This window comes from Tiliqua scincoides, chromosome 5 (genome assembly GCF_035046505.1).
Source record: "Tiliqua scincoides isolate rTilSci1 chromosome 5, rTilSci1.hap2, whole genome shotgun sequence".
NCBI classification, from domain to species: Eukaryota; Metazoa; Chordata; class Lepidosauria; order Squamata; family Scincidae; genus Tiliqua; species Tiliqua scincoides.
In genome coordinates, this window is record NC_089825.1 from 141,358,746 (window position 1) to 141,381,667 (window position 22,922).

Below are 22,922 nucleotides of genomic sequence, written 5' to 3' on the forward strand. Positions count from 1 at the left end.
CTGACTGGCACAGCTGCGCCAGTGGGCATGTGCTGCATCTTGCAGTTGGGGGGCAGTCACAAAGAACTCATTAAGGTAAGGCAATTCTTTGTTCCCTTACCTCAGATTTGCATTGCCCTTATCTTGGTGCTGGAAAGTGGGTTAGCACTGTGTCCTTAATCTCAGGAGACACCTTGTTGTGACACTATCAGTGCAATCCTATGCCTGTCTGCTCAGAAGTAATCCCGTTGTGTTCACTGGGGCTTGCTCCCAAGACAGTATATTGCACTCCACCTGTATTATTTAAAGGGACCACATGAGAAGGCACAGTTCCTTTAAATAAAAAAGGAAGGGCACAATCCTAACCAGGTATACTCAGAAATAAGTCCTATTTTGTTCAATGGGTCTTACTCTCAGGAAAGTGTGGTTAGGATTGCTGCCAAAGTCTCACAGGCAGGGGGGAAGCAGGAGCCCCCCACACACAGAGGGAGCAGGGAAAGAAGCAGATGCTGCACTTCCCACTCCGGGAATCAGGTTAATGAGGACTGTGACAGGCTGGGGGGAGGTAGCAGCAGATTCAGGTGAAGGATACCCAAACTGTCCACTTCTTTTTCCACTGCTGCTGACACAAGCTGGTTCAAGCCTGACTGCAGGTGAAGTACAGGAAACAAGCTCTGCTTTGCAGTTAATACATCAACTAGATCTGTTGAATTCGTCTTGTGTACACTGACCACATTATTCCAGGATTCAGAAGGAGGAGTGGGGAGAAATTACTCAGAGATAGGAGCACTTTCACAGCAGCTTCATCCTTTGACACATTATTAGTTGTGTTGCACGAAAGTAGCCTGTTATAAGTACTTCACGGTCACTTCCTATACCATTTTTATATTTAAATTAATGTGCCCTGAAACCCACTTGCCAGAAGAACACGCGCACACACAACCTTTCCTCGTTGATACACATGCTCAACCTTTGCTTTTCAGGGGGAACAGGTTGGTAGACAGGCAGACAATAGTGATCTGCAATGAATGATTGTATTCTCTGATTCCAGATGGAGCCATCCAATGGAACTGCAGCGCAGGGATTTATTTTGCTGGGCTTTGGAGTAGGGCCTCAGGGACGGTTCCTGCTCCTCACCTTTTTCACTATTCTCTACATACTCACTTTGGCTGAGAATATCATTATCATCACACTGGTGCTTTTAGATGCTCACTTGGCTCAGCTTCCCATGTACATCCTGCTGAGCAACTTCTCCTGGCTGGAGATCTGCTACGTGACCACCACAGTGCCTCGCATGCTCCTTGACCTGATGTAACCTCGTGGAACTATATCATTCCATGCCTGTTTCCTCCAGTTCTATGCATTCTTCAGTCTTGGAACCACAGAAAGCTTCATCCTCTCAGCCATGGCCTTGGATCGGTACTTGGCCATCTGCCACCCACTGCGTTACCCACAACTCATGTCTCAAGGCTCCTGCTATGTCCTAGTGGCTTGTTGTTGGGCCCTTGGCTTCCTGTGGCACAGTCTCCCAGTGACTTTGATCTCCAAATTATCATTCTGTGGCCCCAACATCATTGATCACTTTGTGTGTGATATTGGGTCCATTCTCTCTGTCGCATGCCCCCCACTAGGGAATGCTGTCACCATCTCTCAAGTAGCTTTGAATGCTGGGATTTTAAGTAATGCCTTATTTGTGGTGTTATCCTATGGCATTATAATTTTCACCCTCCTGAAAAGGTCAAACCAAGGCAGTCGCAGGAAGGCCTTCTCCACTGTATCATTCCACCTAGTGGTGGTCACGCTTTTCTATGGGTCATTAGCAGCAATGTATTTAGATCCAGGTGGGGCAAATCAGTCAGAGCTGACTAAAGTCGTAACAGTCTTCTATGCTTCCATCACACCATCTCTCAACCCCCCAATCTATTGCCTGAGGAATGATGAGGTGAAGAAGGCACTTTGCAGAGTGCTCAAGAGAAGAGAGAGAAGGTTGTGGAGAAAGGAGACCTCATCATAGAGGGCAAGAAGGATGAAAGCAAAACAGAAACAGAACATCAACTGAATGAGAGAGATTAAAAACTAGGGTGTTCACAATTTGGACAAGAGACATGCTTCTTGATGGCTGTATCTCCCTCCAGCAATAAAACATGCCTCTCTTGTTGTTTCTTAGTTCTTATGAGAAAGGACACAGCCCTCAACTGCCAGGCTGTCCACACTGCAGCAAGGCTCTGCCACAACCCAGTGCTACTGCTGTTCTATATGTGCATGTTAACATAAGCATACACAGGAAAGCTATCTTATGTACTATGACCCTGGAAAGTGGTCCATAACATGATGGCATGGTTTGGAAGGGAAGAATAAGAGATACAAGAGTGAATGTGCACCCAAGAAACTTTATTATTGGGAAAATTTAACAAAAATAGGAATGGAGAATATGATGGTTGGCAACCTTCAGTCTCAAAAGACTATGGTATAAGCCTACAGCACCAGGTATTCCCAGGCGGTCTCCCATCCAAGTACTAACCAGGCCTGACCCTGCTTAGCTTCCGAGATCAGATGAGATCGGGCATGTGCAGAATGGAGAATAGCCGGTTGCACATAAGAAAGGTTGCCACAATTAAATGTGACAATGTAAAAAGGAAGGAGAAAATGGGGGGGGGGGAAGGAATTACCCAATCAAAGTGATAAAATTAATTTATTTGTGCATTACTGGACTAGAGGGATTTCTCCATCCTCAAGAGTTTTGTAGTGCCCTATCAGAATGCCACAAAACTAAGTTAGGATAAAAGTTAAAAAGGGGGTGATTGGTTGCCTGCCCACCATATGACATCATGGGAAACAGAACCCAAGACACAACATTTTGAATGGGGGTATATCATTCAAGTAGATCCCCTTGAGAGTATTCAGAGTCTTCAACAGGCCAAGTAAGGAAGAGGAGATGCCTTGCATCAGTCTGTATAGCTGAAACGTGAAAGGGAAAAAGGTTCTCAAGCCCACAGTCCCCTGAGTACAAAGAGATTTTGTACAAGCATCCCTCAGGAGAAGTAATTACTGCATTATAACATGACTGTAGTACATTAAACAGAGTTTTTCTGTGACCTCTGCAATCCACCACAGAACATCCTCCATGACAAATTGCATCCATTTCTTTGCTCAGGGTGGTTCATGTTTAGCAAACACGAAGTCCTCAAGAAACAAGGTTTCCTTATGGAAAAGATTGGTGTTTCACCCTGGGAAAGAGAGGAAATCGGTCTCCAAAGAGATGCTATTTTGGTGAATAAAAACATTGCTCTTGAGAGACGCAATCCTAAGAGCTTCCAATATTTATCAGATGCATTCAGTCTTTGGTCAGTGCAGAAGCCAAGAGTTCCTTCCCTTCAAGCTTATCCCACACCTCACCTCTTCCTTAGCTGGGTACAACTGGAAGATGCAGAAAAGGACATACTCCCCCACAATCCACCTCTCTCACATCAGCTGTGGTGCACCTTCTGCTGGATGAATCAATGCGTTGAGCGCTACTGAGGTACCAGAAGAGGAATTCTGATCAGGGCAAAGCAGACTGGGGTGGGAACTGCAAAGGGGTAGATTAGAATGACCACCATCCCCCAAAAGAGTCTTGGGATTCTGCACAGGAATGCTGATAGACCATTATAAAAACATGAACAGAAAAGGGAGAGAACAGCACACTGGCTGAAAGGATTGTGAGATCTCTGTGAATGTTGACTTTATTTCTCCTTTTAATACTGAAATGAAAGACAGATCACCCACTTTCCTCCACTCAGACCCTCTGAATTCCAAGTCCCGTCCTGTCCTCCAAATTCTGGGCTCTCTCTCTCTCTCTCTGCCAAGCAAGCAGGCAGGCAGCAGTGGTCCCTTTGGGTATGCTGCCCAACTATGCTCCATGTCTGCTGTTGCTTCAATGCACAACAGCCTCAAAAACAAACCATTAGTGGAAGAACAGCACTTATCTGCAATCTCAGGAGACTCCGGTATCTTTTCCTTGATGTGAGACTATCAGTGAAATCCTATGTATGTCTGCTCAAAAGTAATCCCATTGTGCTTTCTGGGGCTTGCTTCCAGGAAAGTATGTATAGGATTGCAGTCTACCTGTTTTATTTAAAGCAGTGGTTCCCAACCTGTGGTCCGGGGAACACAGGTGGTCAGTGAGACCATATAAGAAGTGGTCCATGTTGGCAATGGGAAAAAGGGAAAAGAAGATGATCACCTTTCATCATTTCCAGTGTCTCATCAAGTGAGAACTGAAGTGTATGCTGTGGCTGTAGATAGTCCATTCTCTGCTTTCTCTGTTAGTCCAATGCTTGCTGAAGTGCCAGCTGTGGAAGGGTCCATTCTCCACCCCTTCTGGTAGTCTGTGGAGGAGCGATCACTCGGCTACATGCTTCCTCATGGACCACCAGAGAGGGCAGAGAATGAACATACACACACACCCCGAAAGCTGGCATTTCCAGTGTCTCACTGAGCTCTCCCGCATGGGCTGCCAAATTGAATTCTATTTTTTTTGTCTAGTGGGGCTGGAAGGGTTGCATGTGATCCACGACAATACCAATGTTTGTCTTGCTGGTCCATGGGCTCCTAAAGGTTGGGAACCACTGATTTAAAGGGACTACATGATAAAGCACAGTTTCTTTAAATAAAAAAGGAAGTCTCACAGGTAAGGAAAAGCAGGAGCCTCCCCCCCCCCACACACACACACACACAGAGGGAGCAGGGAAAGAAGCAGATGTACCCACATCAGGAATCAGGTTAATAAGAACTGTGACAGGCTGGGGGGACGCATTGGCAGATGCATGGTGAAGGACACCCCCAATTGTCCACTCCCTTTTCTACTGCTGCTGAAACAAGCTGCATCTCTCACTTCATGGATAGGTCAGGACTGGCTGCAGGTGTACAACTCTGCTTTCCAATTCATATTTCAGTTCGATCTCTGTAAATTAATTATTCCAGGATTCAGGAGGAGTGGGAAGAAAGTAGGATAGGAGCATATTCACAGCAAGCTTCATCCTTCAGTACAATGTTAGTTGTGCTGCACTAAAGTAGCCTATTATAAGTACATTCTTCACTGTCACTTCCTATACTAACTCCTATATTAATTTAAATTAATGTGCCCTGAAACCCACTTGCCAGAAGAACACGCACACACAACCTTTCCTCGTTGATACACATACTCAACCTTTGCTTTTCAGGGGGAACAGGTTGGTAGACAGGCAGACAATAGTGATTTGCAATGAATGATTGTATTCTCTGATTCCAGATGGAGCCATCCAATGGAACTGCAGTGCAGGAATTCATTCTGCTGGGCTTTGGAGTAGGACCGCAGGCACAGTTCCTGCTCCTCATCTTCTTCACCATTCTCTACATACTCACTTTGGTTGAGAATATCATTATCATCACACTGGTGCTTCTAGATACTCACTTGGCTCAGCTTCGCATGTACATCCTGTTGAGCAACTTCTCCTGGCTGGAGATCTGCTATGTGACCAGCACAGTGCCCCGCATGCTGTATGACCTGGCATCCCCTCGTGGAACTATATCGTTCAATGCCTGCTTCCTACAGATGTATATATTCTTCAGTCTTGGCCTCACTGAAGGCTTCTTCCTCTCAGCCATGGCCTTGGATCGGTACCTGGCCATCTGCCACCCACTGCGCTACTCACAACTCATGTCCCAAGGGTCCTGCTACATCCTAGTGGCTTCTTGTTGGGCCCTGGGCTTGTTGTGGTACGTTCTCCCACTGACTATGATCTCGAAGTTATCCTTCTGTGGCCCCAACATCATTGACCACTTTATGTGTGATATTGGGTCCATTCTGTCTCTCGCACGCCCCCCACTAGGGAATGCTGTCACCATCTGTCAGGTAGCCATGAATGTTGGGATTTTAATCAATGCCTTCTTTGTGGTGTTATCCTATGGCATTGTAATTTTCACCCTCCTGAAAAAGTCAAATCAAGGCAGTCGCAGGAAGGCCTTCTCCACTGTGTTTTTCCACCTAATGGTGGTCACACTTTTCTATGGTTCAGTAGCGGCGATGTATTTAGCTCCAGGTGGAGATCAGTCAGAGCTGACCAAGGCCGTAACAGTCTTCTACACTGCAGTCACACCATCTCTCAACCCCCCAATCTATTGCCTGAGGAATGATCAGGTGAAGGAGGCACTGCGCAGAGTGCTCAAGAGAAAGGAGAGATGGCCTAGAAGAAAGGAGTCTTTGTCATAGGGGGTAGGATAAAAACTAATATGTTGACAGTTTGGACATGAGGGGTGCCTCTTGAGGAGTATGTCTCCCTCCAGCAATAAAACACTTGTCTATTGTTATATCTTTGTTTTTAAATGGAAGCTCACTGCCAGGCTATCCACACTGCAAACAGGTTCCCCCCCCCCATCCAACCCAGTGCTACTGGTGTTGTATTTAAGCACATGTGAACATGAACACAAGTGGGAAAGCATGTATTGGGAACCTGAACAGTGGTCAACAGCACAACTTGCAGCCCGATCCTAATGGGCCCACTCCAGTCCAATGTTGCTTGCAGTGTTGCAAACATGCTGTAAGGTAGACTAAAGTTTACCAAACACACACACAGAAAACATACACAAGCAAAGAAGGTGGTAGCTGAACTCAGCATGACATCAATTTAATTGCACACAAATCATGGTAAGATGCAGGGGATTTTTTGAATTGATGATGACTAAGATTACCAGTCTGTTTCTGCTAGATGGGGTGTTCTGTGACGCACGAGTTGTGGGTCCATGGTGCTAAGACCAAGCAATCCACTTGTACCAAAGCAAGAAATAAAAAGGTTCAACGGAGTTTTGAAGCTACCCTAAGGGCTAGGCAGTAGCCTTGGCTGACTTAAGGGTTAGAATCAGGGAGAGGGATCTGGATCTGCTTTCCCAGGAGAAAGGAGTATGTTGCATGAAGAACGGTCAGCCCACACTGGCACAGTGGCTTTTGGTTGCATTCAGGGAACAGAAGGGGGGAAAGGTGAGAAAGGAGAAGGGAATAGGAGTCATCACGGTATACATGATGTTCTTCTTTTATTAGTTTGTCTTCATTTTGAATTATTCAGGGTTCACCTAGATTCTATTTGCACACCAAGACACACATTCACACACGACATCACATCCCAAAAAGAGGGCTCCCAAAACCTCATTAAGGCCCTAATAAGAGGATTTAGGACCCAGTCTTTTGGTGCTTAGCACTGGCAGTATGCTTGTACCACCAGCACTGGGTGTTGTGAAAGTGCCATAAAGTACTTTCCCGCTGGTAGTATGTGCGTACTGTTGTTGCTGAGGCACTGGGTTGGATGGGGGGGGGACTCCTTTCTTCTAGGCCATCTCTCCTTTCTCTTGAGCACTCTGCGCAGGGCTTCCTGGCCAGGGAGGGAGAAGAGGATTCGGCGGTAGACTCTGCAGCTGTTTCCGCTCCCCTCCTGGGCCCAATCCTTCTCTCCTCTGCCCAGTCACCGGTCAGCGGTGAGGCTTTTTGGGGAGGAAGGGAGGGGGTGGAACTGGGAATAAAACTGTATTCTCTTTGCACTCTTTCTCCTTGTCTTTTCTAAAAGAATATTTTTTTCTGCACAAGACTGACTTGCATCGAAGATCCTTTCCTAACAGAGCAGTTTATGTTTATTTTAACTATATTGCCATGAAGGGTGCAGTAAGGGCTGGTGCCCCTGCATCCTTCTGATGGAATCATTTATGAATAAATGTGCGAGAAAACTGTGGTATAGTTCCACAAATTTTGATGTTTTCTGAAATTAGAAGTGCAGAAAGTGGTTCTATTTGTTTTTATTCAAAATTTTATTCAAAATTTACATTATAATTATAAATTATAATCACTTTAATAGTGTAGTAGGTAGGTGACATAGGTGGTATGTTGTCAGCAGATACAGCCACAGTCATTACCCATGCAGCCCCACTCCATTAAATAATATAAAAGCCAAATGATTTTTTTTTTTTTTTTTGCAAATTTTGGTTTGTTTGTTCTTTACAAAAAAAGGGGGGGCAGAAAGCAATGTGTTTTTTTTATTTTCATTATCACCATTTTCTCCCACCTCTATTTATGAATAATTTCCCAAGCACCTCCTTGGTAGCAAACAGTCCAGGGTCCCGGCTTGGCACAGGAGTTCATTGCAGCTGGAGTATGGGTGACGTCCAGCAGTACCAACAGGCTAAATTCCTGATTACCATGGCAGCAAGGCAGGCAATTAAGCAAGGGATGAAAGACACAATGGTCCTGTAACTCAACTTTAATACATTTTTTTCTCCCATAGGACCTTTTTGTGGGAAGACTCACTTTTGTGGCTTGGTGGCCCACAATAGCTTATCCCTGGTCCTAAATGGGTGCTACAATTTTAGTAAACCTTTCCAAAGGTGCAGCTAGCTCAGGAAGCTGGTAGCTTCATTGGCATGGTTTCTTGATTGAATCTGGCCATGGAGTTGGTGAGGGCAGCTAAGGTTGGAGACCCTTTTGTGTCCTTAATGTTTTGTTTACTCCAACTTAGAAAGCTCCCACTGGGTGTGGAATTTTCTAAGAATCAGGAGAGTCTTCCTCCAAACTAGCCTGGTGGGGTGGGGGAGGTTTGATTGCTCTGCTGATTAAAACTGTGGCCTTCTTCTAGACCTGTGGGTCTGATGCCTTTTGCTATCAGAACAGCTTCTAATTCACAGTATGCTCACCCCTCATCATATGCGAGGTTATATGCGGAGGTTGGAGCATTAAGCCAAAACAGTTTGTTCCAGTGAACTGGGTGCAAGTAGCATTGGGGCAATATATGACATAGACATATAGGGGCAATATAGGATGTTTACTCATGGCAATAATTTGTGTTTCACCATGGGAGAGAAAATTTGTCCCCAAAGAGTTGTTTCTTTGGTGAATAGCGAAATGGTCCTTGACACACTCGATCCCGAGAGCTTCCAAATATTTATCAGAGGCCTTTCCTCTGTGGTTCACAGAGGCTGATCACACAGCTTGCCAGGGTGACAGCTGAGCACCACTGGAAGATGTAGGAAAGAACATACTCCCTCCACAATCTACTTCTGACACATCAGCTGTGTTACACCTCCTGCTGGATGGATCAATGTGTTGAGCACTACTGAGGTACCAGAACAGGAATTCTTACCAGGACAAAGCAGACTGGGGTGGGAAATGCAAAGGAATAGGTTAGAGGAGTGTTGTTCAACCTTTGGGTTGGTACCCCAATGGGGTTGCAAAGCTTCAGTCTGTGGCAACTTACAAGAATGAAAAAGACTAGACTGCACTGGACTAGAGCACCACCAGGTAAAGGGGGAGGCACCTGGTGTACCTTTTCAGGTACCAGGAATTTGTGTCCCAGTCCTGCTCAGGTTCTTAGCAATTGGGCTAAATACCTTTCACTAATGCCAGGCTCGATGGTAGCTTTTTCTCTTTACTCTAATAAGAATATTTGGTTATAAAGAACAGTGCTGGGAGGGCATTATAGGGGCAAAGGGTGGGCAGTGATAGGGTAGCAGTGGGCAGTTAGGGTCCTGGGATGAAGGTGGGATCAACAGTGGGGTCCCCAGTCTCATACCTTATTTATTTATTTGTTTGTTTATTGGGGTCATGGCACAAAAAAGTTTAAAGACTACAGTGACCATCAGCCCCAAGAAGGAGACTTGGGCTTCTTCACAGGAAGGTTGATAGACCATTATAAAAACATGAGTAAAAGAAAAAGTAAAAAACAAACTGGCTGAAAAGAATTTGTATTCTCCATGAATCTGCATTCTCCATGAACCTGGAATATTGCACTCAGTTCTGGTCACCACCTCTCAAAAACGATATAGTGGAAATGGAAAAGGTGCAAAAGAGGGCAACTAAGATGATTGCTGGGCTCTTATATCCTTATTCCTTATGCAGAAAGGCTATGGCATTTGGGCCTCTTCAGCCTAGAAAAGAGACGCCTGAGGGGGGACATGATTGAGACATACAAAATTATGCATGGGAAGGATAAAGTGGATAGAGACATGCTCTTTACACTCTCACATAACACCAGAACCAGGAGACATCCACTAAAATTGAGTGTTGGGAGGGTTAGGACAGACAAAAGAAAATATTTCTTTACTCAGCATGTGGTCGGTCTGTGGAACTCCTTGCCGCAGGATGTGGTGATGACATCTGACCTGGATGCCATTAAAAGGGGATTGGACAAGTTTCTGGAGGAAAAATCCATTATGGGTTAGAAGCCATGATGTGTATGCGCAACCTCCTGATTTTAGAAATGGGCTATGTCAGAATGCCAATGCAAGGGAGGGCACCAGGATGCAGGTCTCTTGTTATCAGGTGTGCTCCCTGGGGCATTTGGTGGGGCTGCTGTGAGATACAGGAAGCTGGACTAGATGGGCCTATGGCCTGATCCAGTGGGGCTGTTCTTATGTTCTTATCTGGGCTAGATGTCTTTAAAAGGGGATTGGACAGATTTCTGGTGGAAAAGTCCATCTTACAAGCTTTGATGGGTATGTGTAACCTCCTGATTTTAGAAGTAGGCTACCTCAAAATGCCAGACGCAAGGAGGGTGCCAGGATGTAGGTCTCTTGTTGTCTTGGGTGCTCCTTGAGGCATCTGGTGGGCCACTGTGAGATACAGGAAGCTGGACTAGATGGATCTTTGGCCTGATCCAGCGGGGCTCTTCTTACATTCTTATATGTTCTAATCTTGATTTCATCCCGTATTTTAATGCCAAAATCAAAGACTTTAATCCCCTGCTTATCTCCACTCAGACCATCCTAACCCCCATTTTGCAAAATTCCCTAACAAATCCTCCCTGCTTGTCCCCACTGGACTGAGCAAGGAGCAGGATACTTCCCTATTAACACGAAGCTCACATATACTTTTACAGGCAGCAGTGGCCCAGCTGGATCTGCTGCCCAGTTATGCTCTTGACCGCTGTCACCAAAGTACACACACATGCACTCACCCCCTAAAAGAATCATGGGTAGACGCGCACACTTACCTGCTCCTTAAACTCATGAGTCTCCTGTTTCCTTCTCTTCTTGGGAGACTGCCAGTTTTATTTAGAGACCACATGAGAAAGTGCAGTTCCTTCAAATTAAGAAGAGGTCTAGTTACAAAGAAAAAAGCCAGGAGTCTCAAACGACTAAGGAGCAGGTAAAAAGGCAGTTTTCCATTTTCTACAAACTGGTAGCAGATGAATGTCCTCTGCAGGATGGAGGGAGGTGGTGGCAAGATGGAAGGAGATGGCAGCAGGTTCAGGAAGAAGGACACCCCAAACTGTCCACTCCCTCTGCCCCTGCTGCTGACACATTGCTCATTTCATGGATTGGCCAGCCCTGGTTGCCGGTGAGGTACTTTACACAAGCATTGTGTTCCCATTTTTATTTCAGATAGATTTGTTGGACTGGTCTTCTGCGATTTGATTTCACATCATTCCAGGATGCAGGAGAAGGAATGGGGAGAAATTGGATAGGAATTGTACCTGGATGGAAGCTCAGAAGGCATACCCAGCAAAAAAGAAATGATGATCACATCATGAAGGTGCTATATCTGGGAAAGGAGGATTCTACGAGTTTCTCCTAGAACAGTAATTGTAAAAAGTCATTTGTTAAAAAATGGGTTTGAAGATAGCCTGCCTATGTGAACCACCTTGAGCCTGCAAGACTCTCACTCATTGTGAGAGTCAGTGAGAAAGGCAGTATAGAAATCCTGTATGATGATGACGACGATGATGATAACAGATGAAACAACAATAACAACCGCAAGTTTCATCCTTGGATACATTATCCATTGCAGTGCCCTAAAGCTGTCTTTTACAAGTACAGTTTTCCTGGTCACTTATTATACCAACTTATGCTTAAATTAGAAATATTTAACCTCCTCAGAATAATGACATAAGATTTGAAACTCGCAGGATGGAAAACGGACACACACACACACACACACCCCTTTCGCTAATTCACACACATGCTCAGCCTTAGTTTTCAGAGGGAACATGTAGGTACACAAACAGACAATTGTGGTGTGTGAAAAAATGATCTTATCCTCTCATTCCAGATGGAACTGTCTAATGGGACAGAGGTGCAAGAATTCATTTTGCTGGGCTTTGAAATCAAACACCGGTTCCTGCTCCTCACCTTTTTCGCCATTCTCTACATACTCACTTTGGCTGAGAACATTACCATCATTGCACTGGTGCTTCTAGATGCTCACTTGGCCCAGCTCCCCATGTACATCCTGTTGAGCAACTTCTCCTGGCTGGAGATCTGCTACGTGACCACCACAGTGCCCCGGATGGTCTTCGACCTGATGTCCCCTCGTGGAATCATATCATTCAATGCCTGCTTCCTCCAGTTCTACTTCTTCTTCAGTCTTGGTGTCACTGAATGCTTCTTCCTCTCAGCCATGGCCTTGGATCGGTACTTGGCCATTTGCCACCCACTCAGATACCCACAGATGATGTCCCAACATTCCTGCTACACCTTAGTAGCTGCTTGTTGGACCATTGGCTTCCTGTGGTATCTTATCCCAGTGATTTTAATCTCCAAGTTGCCCTTCTGTGGCCCCAACATCATCGACCACTTTGTGTGTGATATTGGGCCAATTCTCTCTCTTGCATGCCCTCCATTAGGGAACATTCCCAGCTTCTGTAAGATAGCCATGAATGCTGTAGTTTTAATCAATGTCACCTTTGTGGTGGCATCCTACAGCACTGTAATTTTCACCCTCCTGAAAAACTCAAATCAAGGCAGTCGTCGGAAGGCCTTCTCCACTGTGTCTTTCCACCTAATGGTGGTCACACTTTTCTATGGGTCAGTAGCAGCAATGTATTTAGCTCCTGGTGGAGAAGATCAGTCAGTCCTGACAAAGGCCGTAACAGTCTTCTACACTGCAGTCACACCATCTCTCAACCCCCCAATCTATTGCCTGAGGAATGATCAGGTAAAGGAGGCACTGCGCAGAGTGCTCAAGAGAAAGGAGGTATGGCCTAGAAGAAAGGAGACTTTGTCATAGAGGGCAGAAAGGAAGAAAACAAAGCAAAAACAGAACATCCAACAGGACAGTGAAAGAGAAAAAATGAATGTGTTCACAGTTTGGACAAGAAGGGTCATCTCCCTCCAGCAAGAAGATGCTTGCCTCTTGTCATGTCTTGGTTTTTGTTAGTGGAGAGTTTAGAGCTCTCCAGATAAAATTGTAACAGCAGAAACGACCCAATGTTATACGTTTTATTTGTATTTGTTCAGATGTGTTACAGTTAAAATCTTCTCAGACTCCCTGTGAAAATCGAAAAGTGCACTATATACTGCCATAACAAATGTAAAGGACCTGTGTCAAGGGTGGGGGGGGGGTAAACAGGTCTAAAAGGGTTAAGATTCCCCTCTCAAGGGAAAATGAGTGGCAATTGGCAAAAGAACACTCAGGCCAACCTCCAGTGCCTGTGCCAGTGACCAAATATGGGCATACACTTTCTGCCTGTAGAGCATGAGTTCCCAACCTGTGGTCCATGATCTACAGTGGTCTGCAAGACCAGGGCCTCTGAGAGGAATTTTATCAGGGGGTACAAAGTTTCTTTTGGGCCCCTTCCCAAAGGGGTGGTGGTGGCAGAGGCAGAATGAGGACAAAACAGGCAAGGGGAAAGTGGCAACAGCCAGAATAGTCTTTGGAGCCAAGGTCTACCAGACTTCCCAATGCAGAGCAGGCAGGTCAATGTATCTGCCTGGTATTGGCAGCTAGACACTGAAAACCAAACACACTCCTAACACATTCTAAAGTCTCTCTAAAATCTTTCAAATATAGAAAATCATTGCAAGAGATTAGTATCACTGCATTTGGGCTCGCACTAGAATGGACTGTGTACACCAAAATTGACTTCTGCAACAACTGCAGTCCCACAGCTGTGTTCCTGAGCTCCTTTTCACTCCTTCATAGTTAGCAGATCCACAAGCCAAAGAACTACTGTAGCAGGTCAGTTTCCTCCCAGATATGACACTGTTAAGGAATGTATGCATTCCTGAGCCTGGTGTGTATGACTTGTGGCAGTAGTCGCTGCCATGTGCCTACAGTAATGTCCTCAGCATCCCACATGGGCAGTGTTTCGACGAGATTGGAAAATGTAAGATCTCAGGAAATTTCTGGGCCCCTTTCTTTGGCTGCTGGGGCCCCTTTCTGACCCTGGGCCCAGGTACAAATTACCCCCTTTACCCCCCTCTCCTAGGCCCTGCGCAAGACTTTGAGAAGTGGTCCGCAAGGTCTCAGGAAAAAAAATTGTCTTTGATTTCTTCCAGTGCCTCACCAAGCAAGCAATCTCCCATGGACCACCAAAGAGAGCTGAGAATGGACTGAAGTGCCAGCTGTGGCTGAGGGCAGTCCATTCTCCATCCTATCTGACAGTCTGTGAGGGAGCACTTGGGAGCTGGACCACCAGAGAGTGTGGAGACCCAGACTGCCTACAGCCACATGTGGTCCATAATTATTCCAATTTTTGCCTCAATTTTCTGTGGGCTCCTAAAGGTTGGGAACCGTTGCTGCAGAATATATAAGCAGGGGAGAGACACTGCTCTGGGCCACAGTTAATCTGATGTGCCTAGAGAGCATCTGAACTGTTGGGTAATCTGTTTCCTAATAAACCTCTTGTTGCATTGATCCTGGTCACCTGTCTCCTGTTTCCACCTGCCCCCAAACAGCTGTGCTGTACCCAAGCTCAAAATGTCTCCAACATTCTTAAAGGGAAGCACTCAGGGCACCACTGCCAGACTCTCCCCTCTCCAACTCAGTGCTACGGGCGTTCTTTGAAGCACATATTAACATGAACACACAGGGGAAAGCTATCTGGAGTGCTGGGACCCTTGGCAGTGGCCAACAGCACAGCTCAATCGTTTGGGGGGAAGACCGGCACACCATCTCTCAGTTCCCCAATCTATTGCCTGAGGAACGATCGGGTGAAGGAGGCATTGTGCAGGATGCTTAAGAGAAAGGAGAGATGGCTGAGGAGAAAGGTAACTTTGGGCCTAATCCTTTCCAACTTTCCAGCGGCAAGGCAGCCACAATGCAGCCCTGAGGTAAGGGAACAAATGTTCCTTTACCGTGAGGAGGCCTCTGTGACTGCTTCCCCACTGCAGGATGCAGAGCATGCCATTGGCATGCCTGCATCAGTGCTGGAAGCTTGGATAGGTACAGGCCCTTTGTGATAAAGGGTAGGTTTTCTCTGTAAACCGCTTTGTGAACTTTTAGTTGAAAAGCGGTATATAAATACTGTTAATAATTAATAATAATAGGAAGGATAAAACAAAAGCACAAACAGCCAACAAGACTGTGGAGGTTAAAAAGAAATTTGTTCACAGTGTGGACAAGAGAGGGGTGTGCCACACTCCAGCAATACAACACTTGTCTCTTGTTTTTTTCTTAAAGATGAAAACTCAGCCCTCAACTGCTAATCTATCCAGACTTCAACAAGGCTCTCTTTCTGTCCCCAAACCAGTGCAAACCAGTCCCCAAACCAGTATACCTCTTTCTGTCCCCAAACCAGTGCTACTGGTGTGCTGTAAAACACATGTTAAAACATGCACTTGCAGGGTCAAAGTTATCTCATGTGCTGGAACCTGCGTAGTGGACCATAGCACATTCTCCTGATCTGTGGTTCAGTTGAAAATATGCCCTCACCAAACAGCTACGTTTCCGGCAAGATAAGTTATTTGGAGTTCTGCATTCTCGTCTCAATTGTCTCAGTGATCTCAGTTGTCTATGGGTCTCTTCAGAGATGCAGTAGCCATTTTGCTGGCATATCTCCAAGGAGAAAAAAGGGGTCAGGGCAGCCTAGGAAAGAGGGGGTTAGATCTGGCATACGGTGGGGCCACCTAGATCCACCCCCTCCCTCTGATCCTCCCCAACACTTCCCCTCACTGTCCAGGACATGCGCCCACCACCAACTTACAGGCACCAATGGGGGCCTCTGGAGCTGCTGCTGGATGCACCACTCCATTGCTTGTTGGTGCAACAGTAATCCAGCTCTGGAACCTCCATAAAGTATCTTGCACTGCCTGAATGGTACTTTGGGCCAGATTGGGGCCTTAGAGGAAAAGCTTTATAGGGCTGTAGAGGCCAAATAGGATTGGGGCCTTGGAGTAAAAGCTTTTCTGCACTTCTTTTCTTTTTCAAAAATGCAGTGTTGCAGACCAATATTTCTCAGCCAGTGGTATGGTACCACCAGTGGTACTTGTGGTGATGTCTAGTGGTAGTCACTGGATCCCTGGACATTTGCTGCCTGGCAGTCAGACCATGAACGTGATACAACAAACAGCGGTAGGAGGCTCGACTCAGTGGGCAGAACTCCAAAGTGTGCTTTTTCCGTGCTCAGAAAAGCCCTCCTGTCCACCCTGAGCCTCTTACTGTTGTTGGTCATATCACATCTGACCTCCCAAAACAGAAATAACTGGTAATGTACCAGTTACTTCCAGTGGTACTTCAAACAGGTGGACTATTTGAAGTGGTATGGCGGAGGAGAAATGATGAGGAACACTGTTGTAGACCTTGGCACAAAAATAGTCTGGCAAGCACTTGCAAGGCTTAGAAACCAGGAGTGGAACAGGGTGCCAAGTGGACAGGAGTTTTCGCCTCTGTGCAACAAGGGAGAGCTGAATGCAATATATTGTTGCTGTTTTGATTTGATTTCAATTATCTTGCTACCGTTTTGCTGTACACCATCCTGGGTCCCGTGAGAGAAGGGACACTTTTATAAGTAAATCTAGGAACATAAAGAAGCAAGCAAAAAGAAGCCACACCAGATGTTAAGAAAAAACCCAAAACTCCCTGGTGGAACGCAAAGTGCCACCTGGCAAATGCCAGCACCACAAGTTTGGATACCTTCAGGAATTCTCTCCAGGTTACTCTCCAAATAACTTTCTAGCTCCCTCTGCCTGTCCTCAATGCTGTGATATCAGGCTTGGAGCACTGGCCAAGAGAAAGAGACATCCGGGCTTATCGAGAAGCATTCAGAGCCAGGTAAGGATCATTGTTCTCACTGTTCTCCTATTCAAAGACGGTCAGTACCCTTATAATCTTCTCTGTCCTATCCATTACACTCCACTGTCCTTTCTGTAACCAAGAGTAGACCTCAAGACTACTGATGGGTTTCTGGGCATAGCATTGCAGTCTAAGGCTGCAATCCTGTGCACACTTACATGGGAGTAAGGCCCACTGAACTCAGTGGGTCTTACTTCTAGAAGGCATGTGTTAGGCTTGCAGCGTAAAACGCTAATGTTTCTATTAAAGCAAGTTCACTGCGCAAGGTCAAGCTATCTTTTTTTCAATTTTTAACATCTTCCGCAAGCATTAAATCAGAAGGAAACCTGGATTCCTTTATATCTGAAAAGTAAAAAGTGTGTTTACCTCCTTTTTGCTAAGGCTCCATTTCCTTTATATTCGTTTAATTATGATTGAATTATTCATTTTTAATCATCTGGTCCTCACTGGTAACAAAGAAACTTTGCATGCAGAAGGCCTTGATCTCCTGTTAAGAGAAGAATCTCAGCTCAGAGACCCATGAACAGCTTCTGCCTGGAGAGCTGTTACCAGGACCAGGGTGGATCACTGGCCTGATTCAGCATAAGTCGGTTTCAAAAGTTTCTGGCAGAAAAGAATTTTCATCTAAACCTAAAACTCATGCCTCTTTAGTGGACTGATATGAAGATACTGTCCTAAAATTCTCTATGGAATATCAAACTGTCTTGTTTTAGCTATGTAGAAACTTCAACTTGCGCACACAATGCAGTCCAGCAAAGGTTAATACTTGTTTTATTCTTGTTCATAATTTTCCTGTGCATTAGATCTGGTCTCAATGAATGAACATTACAGATGTCATCCTTGGATCTGTCCCTTCATGCGGTAAGGAATTTTGTTGAAATCTTCTTACCTGCCCTCAGCAGCTTTTTTTTTTTTTCCTGAAAATATGAAGCTTCATAGAAATACTGGTGAATCTAAATACTGCAGACACTAAAAAATAATGGCTCAGGTCTATTCATGCTGCCCTGCATAGATGAACCTGATTGGCATAAGTGAAATCGGAGATGGAAAATAAAAGTTTGTAATTGCTCTGGTCAGGGAAAACTCTAAGGCCTAATCATATCCAACTTTCTAGCCCCGATACTGCAGTGCCATTTGGGCATGCACTACATCCTGCAAGGGGGGTGGTGGTCATTGAAGCCTCCTCAAGGTAAGGGAACATTTATTCTCTTACCTTAGGGTTGCAATCACAGTGCAACCCTAATCTTATCCTCAAACCTTATCCTCAAACCTGTAATTACATTTAGTGCCCAACCCTATCGAACTTTCCAATGCCAGTGCAGCCACAATTCAGCCCCGAGTTTGTGTCCTTACCTTGACTGCCTGCCCCACTGCAGGATACAGCACATGCCCCGTTAGCACAACGGCATGAAAGTTGTGGAAAGTTGCTGGAAAGTTGGATAAGATTGGGCCCTTTGGATTGGGCCCACAATTATTTAAGTATGAGATGAGAGAAACAGTGTGGTGAAGTGTTGGAGTCAGGGCAAGGAAACTCAGGTTCAAATTACACAGCTACAATGTTTATTGGGTGACCCTTATTGTTACTGTCTCTCAGCTTAAACTGGTTTTGTAAGATTGCTGTAAGGACAAAGAGCAGGGGAAGAAAGTCTTGACAAGAAAGGTAGAGCAACCTTAATAAAAATGTCCTCTTAAAAATGCAAAGGTTCTAGAAATGTTGAAAACATATAGGAAAAATGATTATTACTGTATTTTTGTTGGATTGTGTTGAAAACTAACAAATTTTGAACTGCTTACCCGGCTTCCAGTGCCATACTTGACTATATTCCTTTACTCCAGATTTCAAATGTAAAATGGACTTATCCTGACATTGCCACAGGAGTTTTGCTATCACTGTTTTAAAATTCTTTGTACTTGTGGGATTGCATCTCAAACATTAATTATTTGGAAAATTTCAGAATTTTTTTCACCATTTTAAATCAAAATCAAAACAGCATTTATTGTTTTGCAAAAATATTGCTTTACAACGTATTGTAGAAGACGATACCCATACCCACATCCAATTCCGCATATAAACTGTAAATACCATTCTAAACATTTCAGCATGTCAACCTTTTAAACTGGTTTGGATTTTGTGCCTTCAGCAACAGCCTAGTATGGATTTGATAAGCAACAGCATAGTATGGATTTGATAAGTACAGGGTGACAAGATACAATGGAGGACAGAGTGCCTATACCTTTAACCAATGTATAGAACAGGGTATTTGGGCAGGTGCACCTCAACATAGAAGGGTTTAAAAAGCTGCTCTTGCCTAAATTCCCTTTTCTATTCATTGGTTAAAGGTATAGGCACTCTGTCCTTCATTGTATCTGGTCACCCTGGATGAGTAGATAATTGATAGATAGATATTTTTTTCTCTGTTGTTGGAAATGTATTTTAGACATAACCAATAGACTGTTTTAAGATATAATACCTAATATATGATCTTGTAGAAGAACAAAGAAATGTAGATTCAGAACTCCACACTTGCCACACAACTTTCAATACCTGTTTTCATTTTTTTTTCTTTTATTTTAATCTCTAATACTTAAAAAAAAAAGTTTCGCAAGTTCTCCTCACATGAAGAGAGAGAAAAGGGAAAAACTCCATATTCTTGATTTCTGCATGTCAGGCAGCTTTTTCGGTGGGCCGCTGTGAGATACAAGAAGCTGGACTAGATGGGCCTATGGCCTGACCCAGTGGGACTGTTCTTATGTTCTCTTGCAGGCTGGATCAGGTTCAGTAAGAAAAGTCCATGCACATCTGAAATTGAGGAGATGGGGCTGAAGAGAGCTTTGGAACCATCATGTCTCTTCCAAGCAGTCTCAGGGCAGGGCAATTTTCATTTTAAATATTAACCATCTCCTGCTCTATGACTGTTGCAGCAAGAGGGACATCGCTTGGACCAAGCCAACAGTTCCAACTTGGTGAATGAATTTATCCTCTTGGGCTTCCCATCCCTCTCAAATTTCTCCCGTCTGTTCCTCTGTTCTCTGCTGTCCACTTGCTATGCCTTTACATTGATGGGAAACCTGTGCATCGTGTGGGCTGTTCTCCGGGACTCTCACCTCTCTCACCTGCCTATGTACATCCTCTTGGGGAACTTCTCGGGGCTGGAGATGTGTTATGTAACCACCACCGCACCCCGGATGCTCTCAGACCTGGCATCACAACTGCCAAGCCCCATCTCCTTCCATGGCTGCTTCCTCCAGTTCTACTTTTTCTTCTCTATGGGAACCACTGAGAGCTTCCTCCTTGCCATCATGGCCTTAGATCGGTACTTGGCCATCTGCCACCCACTGCGCTATCCACTGCTCATGTCCCAGCAGTCTTGCTGTGTCCTGGCAACCTCCTGCTGGTTGTCTGGCTTCCTGTGGTTCCTTGCTCCAATTGCTCTGATTTCCCAGCTCCGTTTCTGTGGCTCCAATATCCTGGATCACTTTGTCTGTGACCCGGGCCCCCTATTGGCCTCCTCCTGCACACCAGCCATTGGCACGGAGATGGCCTTCTACAGTCTCAGTTCAACTGCCATTTTTGGGCCCTTCCTCTTCATTGTATGCTCCTACATCACAATTCTTCACACAGTGCTCAAGCTGCCTTCTGCTTCGGGGAAGAAAAAGGCCTTCTCTACTTGCACCTCACACATGGCTGTAGTGAGTCTTTTCTATGGCTCCATCATGGCCACCTATGTTGCCCCCGAAGCTTCTGGGGGCAGCAACAAGTTCGTAACTCTCTTCTATTCTGTGATAACCCCCTTATTCAATCCACTTATCTACAGCCTAAGGAACAAGGAGATGAAAGAAGCCTTAAAAAGGACACTGAGATGGCCACGTTAGGGTATCTGATTCATAGGTGATTGGTTTGGATTATGGCGAACAGATGAGCACCCTTCTCCCTATAGAGGATTCCAACTGCTGGCTGAACAAGATATATCTGAAATGCATTGTACTGCAATGGTAATTGAATGGTGCTGTATCATGTCTGTGATACCTTTCAACATCTTTTTAATTTCAGTCATTTCTCATCATAACATGCCATGTTTTTTGCTTGCAATGTTTGGATCAGTTATGATGCCAGGTCACAAGACTGTGAGTAAAGCACATCCTGCAACATCAGCTCAGGCTGCTGTGATTTCCTTGACAAGCAGGCTCTAGCCACTGCCTAGCCTTGCCCAGTTCTAGACTGAACCACTGTAATGTGGAGCTGCCCTTGAAGAGAACTCAGAAACAACTGGCCCAAAATTGCAGCTGCCAGTTTATGAACAGGTGCATCTAGATACAGAGCTCAGGTTTTGCATCAACTTCAGTGGCATCCATTTGATTCCTAGACCAGTTTAAAGTGCCGGGTTTCACCTTTAAAATTCTCAGCAGTCTAGGACCAGACAAAGACCACCTTCTCTCAGTGCATACTCTAGTCATCTTTGGAGGCTCTGATCTGCCAGCTTCTAGCATAATGAAAAATGGCCTTTTCAGTGATGGCACCAAAACTTTGGAATTCTTTTTGAGGTTGTTTGCCTCCTCATTATTATGCAATCAGAATGCTGCTCTTTTGGAGAGCTCCCCAGTCCTACTAGATGTTAACAATTGCCTTGCGGCCCAATCCTATTCAGGGGCTGTGCCGGCAGAACATGTGTTCCAACAGTGTGTGCCATCATAAAGGTGCTGTAAAGCACTTTGTGACAGTGCTAGTAGCTAGCATGCTGGCAGGACTAGAAAGCATGCCTCCCTGAACTATTTGCTTAGAGCACTTGTTGCCTTTGTTTGTGAGCTGTTAATCTTTTAAATAAATGGAAAGGGGCAACCCAATCCTTTTCCCAGAAGTTCCACAGGGTGCAATGGCACCAAAATTGCTACCACTGCATGAAGCAGCATAATCGAGGTTGCCGGAGGTCTCTGTGGTGGAAGGGGTCTTTTGTCCCCTTCTCCCAAGGAAAGCTCCAGGCCCCACAATGGGACTTTTCAAGTCTTCACCGGCTATTTTGCTGGTGCAGACTTGAGAGCCTCGATGTTGGGCTTGCAGCCTGACACGGAAGATAGGATATGGTCCCACCCAACTACGGGGCTGGTTCTTCCCTCCACCCCATTCCACCCACTTCCCAGAACATACTGCCGGCCCATAACATATTGCCAGTTGGCGCTCCAGGAGTACCGGCTGGCCCTCCACATGGCGTTGAGGCTTAGTGCTGACAGCCCCTCCTCTCTGGGTGCCACAGACATGCCTTATAGCATGTTTGCCACACACAGTACCGGCGCTGTGTTAGAGCTCAGTACTGGGGCTAGGGCTGAATAGGATTGGGCCCTAAACTTAAAACCTTTGAGCATCCTCATACTGTCCCAGCATCAAAGGTTATCTTATCCATGAGCTCACTGGAAGGCCTTATGCAAGTCATTCTCTCTCGGCTTCAGCAATGTGGGTTTTACAACACTGACAAGGCTGTTGTACACATTATTGAACTAATATATGTAAAGTACCTACAGAACAGTTGAAATGTGCCATATGTAAAGAATTATTTCCTTGCCATATGCCAAGGATTATTATCAATACTAAGTGTCAAGTGCAAGAGAGTCAGACTGTTTGCTCAGGCACAGTTTCATGAGTTTAACATGCTGATTTAGTTCAGACTAGTGTATTGCATTGCACAGGCCTGGAGGCACTGAAGGGCAGCAAACAAAATTTGAAGAAAGGAGTTAAAACCAGGAAGAAATTCCCCTCAGCCATTCAACTCACTAGGATGCTGAGCCAAATCCCTATGCCTCAGTCTCATTTACATCAGGAGGAGAGTTATAAAGTACTCTGAAAAGGACCAGAGAAATTGTTATCAACAATTGTTACAGCCATGCCATTTTCTTGGGTTCAGAACTCATTCAGGACACAATCCTAACCAGGTCTACTCAGAAGTAA

General features: G+C 45.2%; 2 protein-coding genes and 3 pseudogenes across 2 annotated transcripts; 4 read left to right on the plus strand and 1 right to left on the minus strand.

Moving 5' to 3' along the window:
* Positions 1 to 1,021: 1,021 nt before the first annotated feature.
* LOC136654000 (olfactory receptor 11G2-like) lies at positions 1,022 to 1,993 on the plus strand (annotated as a pseudogene).
* Positions 1,994 to 2,451: 458 nt separating this feature from the next.
* LOC136654846 (5S ribosomal RNA) lies at positions 2,452 to 2,572 on the minus strand (annotated as a pseudogene).
* Positions 2,573 to 5,221: 2,649 nt separating this feature from the next.
* Positions 5,222 to 6,208, plus strand: LOC136654001 (olfactory receptor 11G2-like; annotated as a pseudogene).
* Positions 6,209 to 12,013: 5,805 nt separating this feature from the next.
* On the plus strand, positions 12,014 to 12,979 carry LOC136654002 (olfactory receptor 11G2-like). The gene has a single exon (XM_066630864.1). It carries the CDS (start codon positions 12,023 to 12,025, stop codon positions 12,977 to 12,979), a length of 957 nt encoding a protein of 318 aa, XP_066486961.1. The 5' UTR covers positions 12,014 to 12,022.
* Positions 12,980 to 17,815: 4,836 nt separating this feature from the next.
* LOC136654003 (olfactory receptor 11H4-like) lies at positions 17,816 to 22,922 on the plus strand. The gene is made up of 3 exons (XM_066630865.1): positions 17,816 to 17,845; positions 19,907 to 20,830; positions 22,857 to 22,922. The coding sequence occupies exons 1-3, from the start codon at positions 17,816 to 17,818 to the stop codon at positions 22,920 to 22,922; spliced, it is 1,020 nt and encodes a 339-aa protein (XP_066486962.1).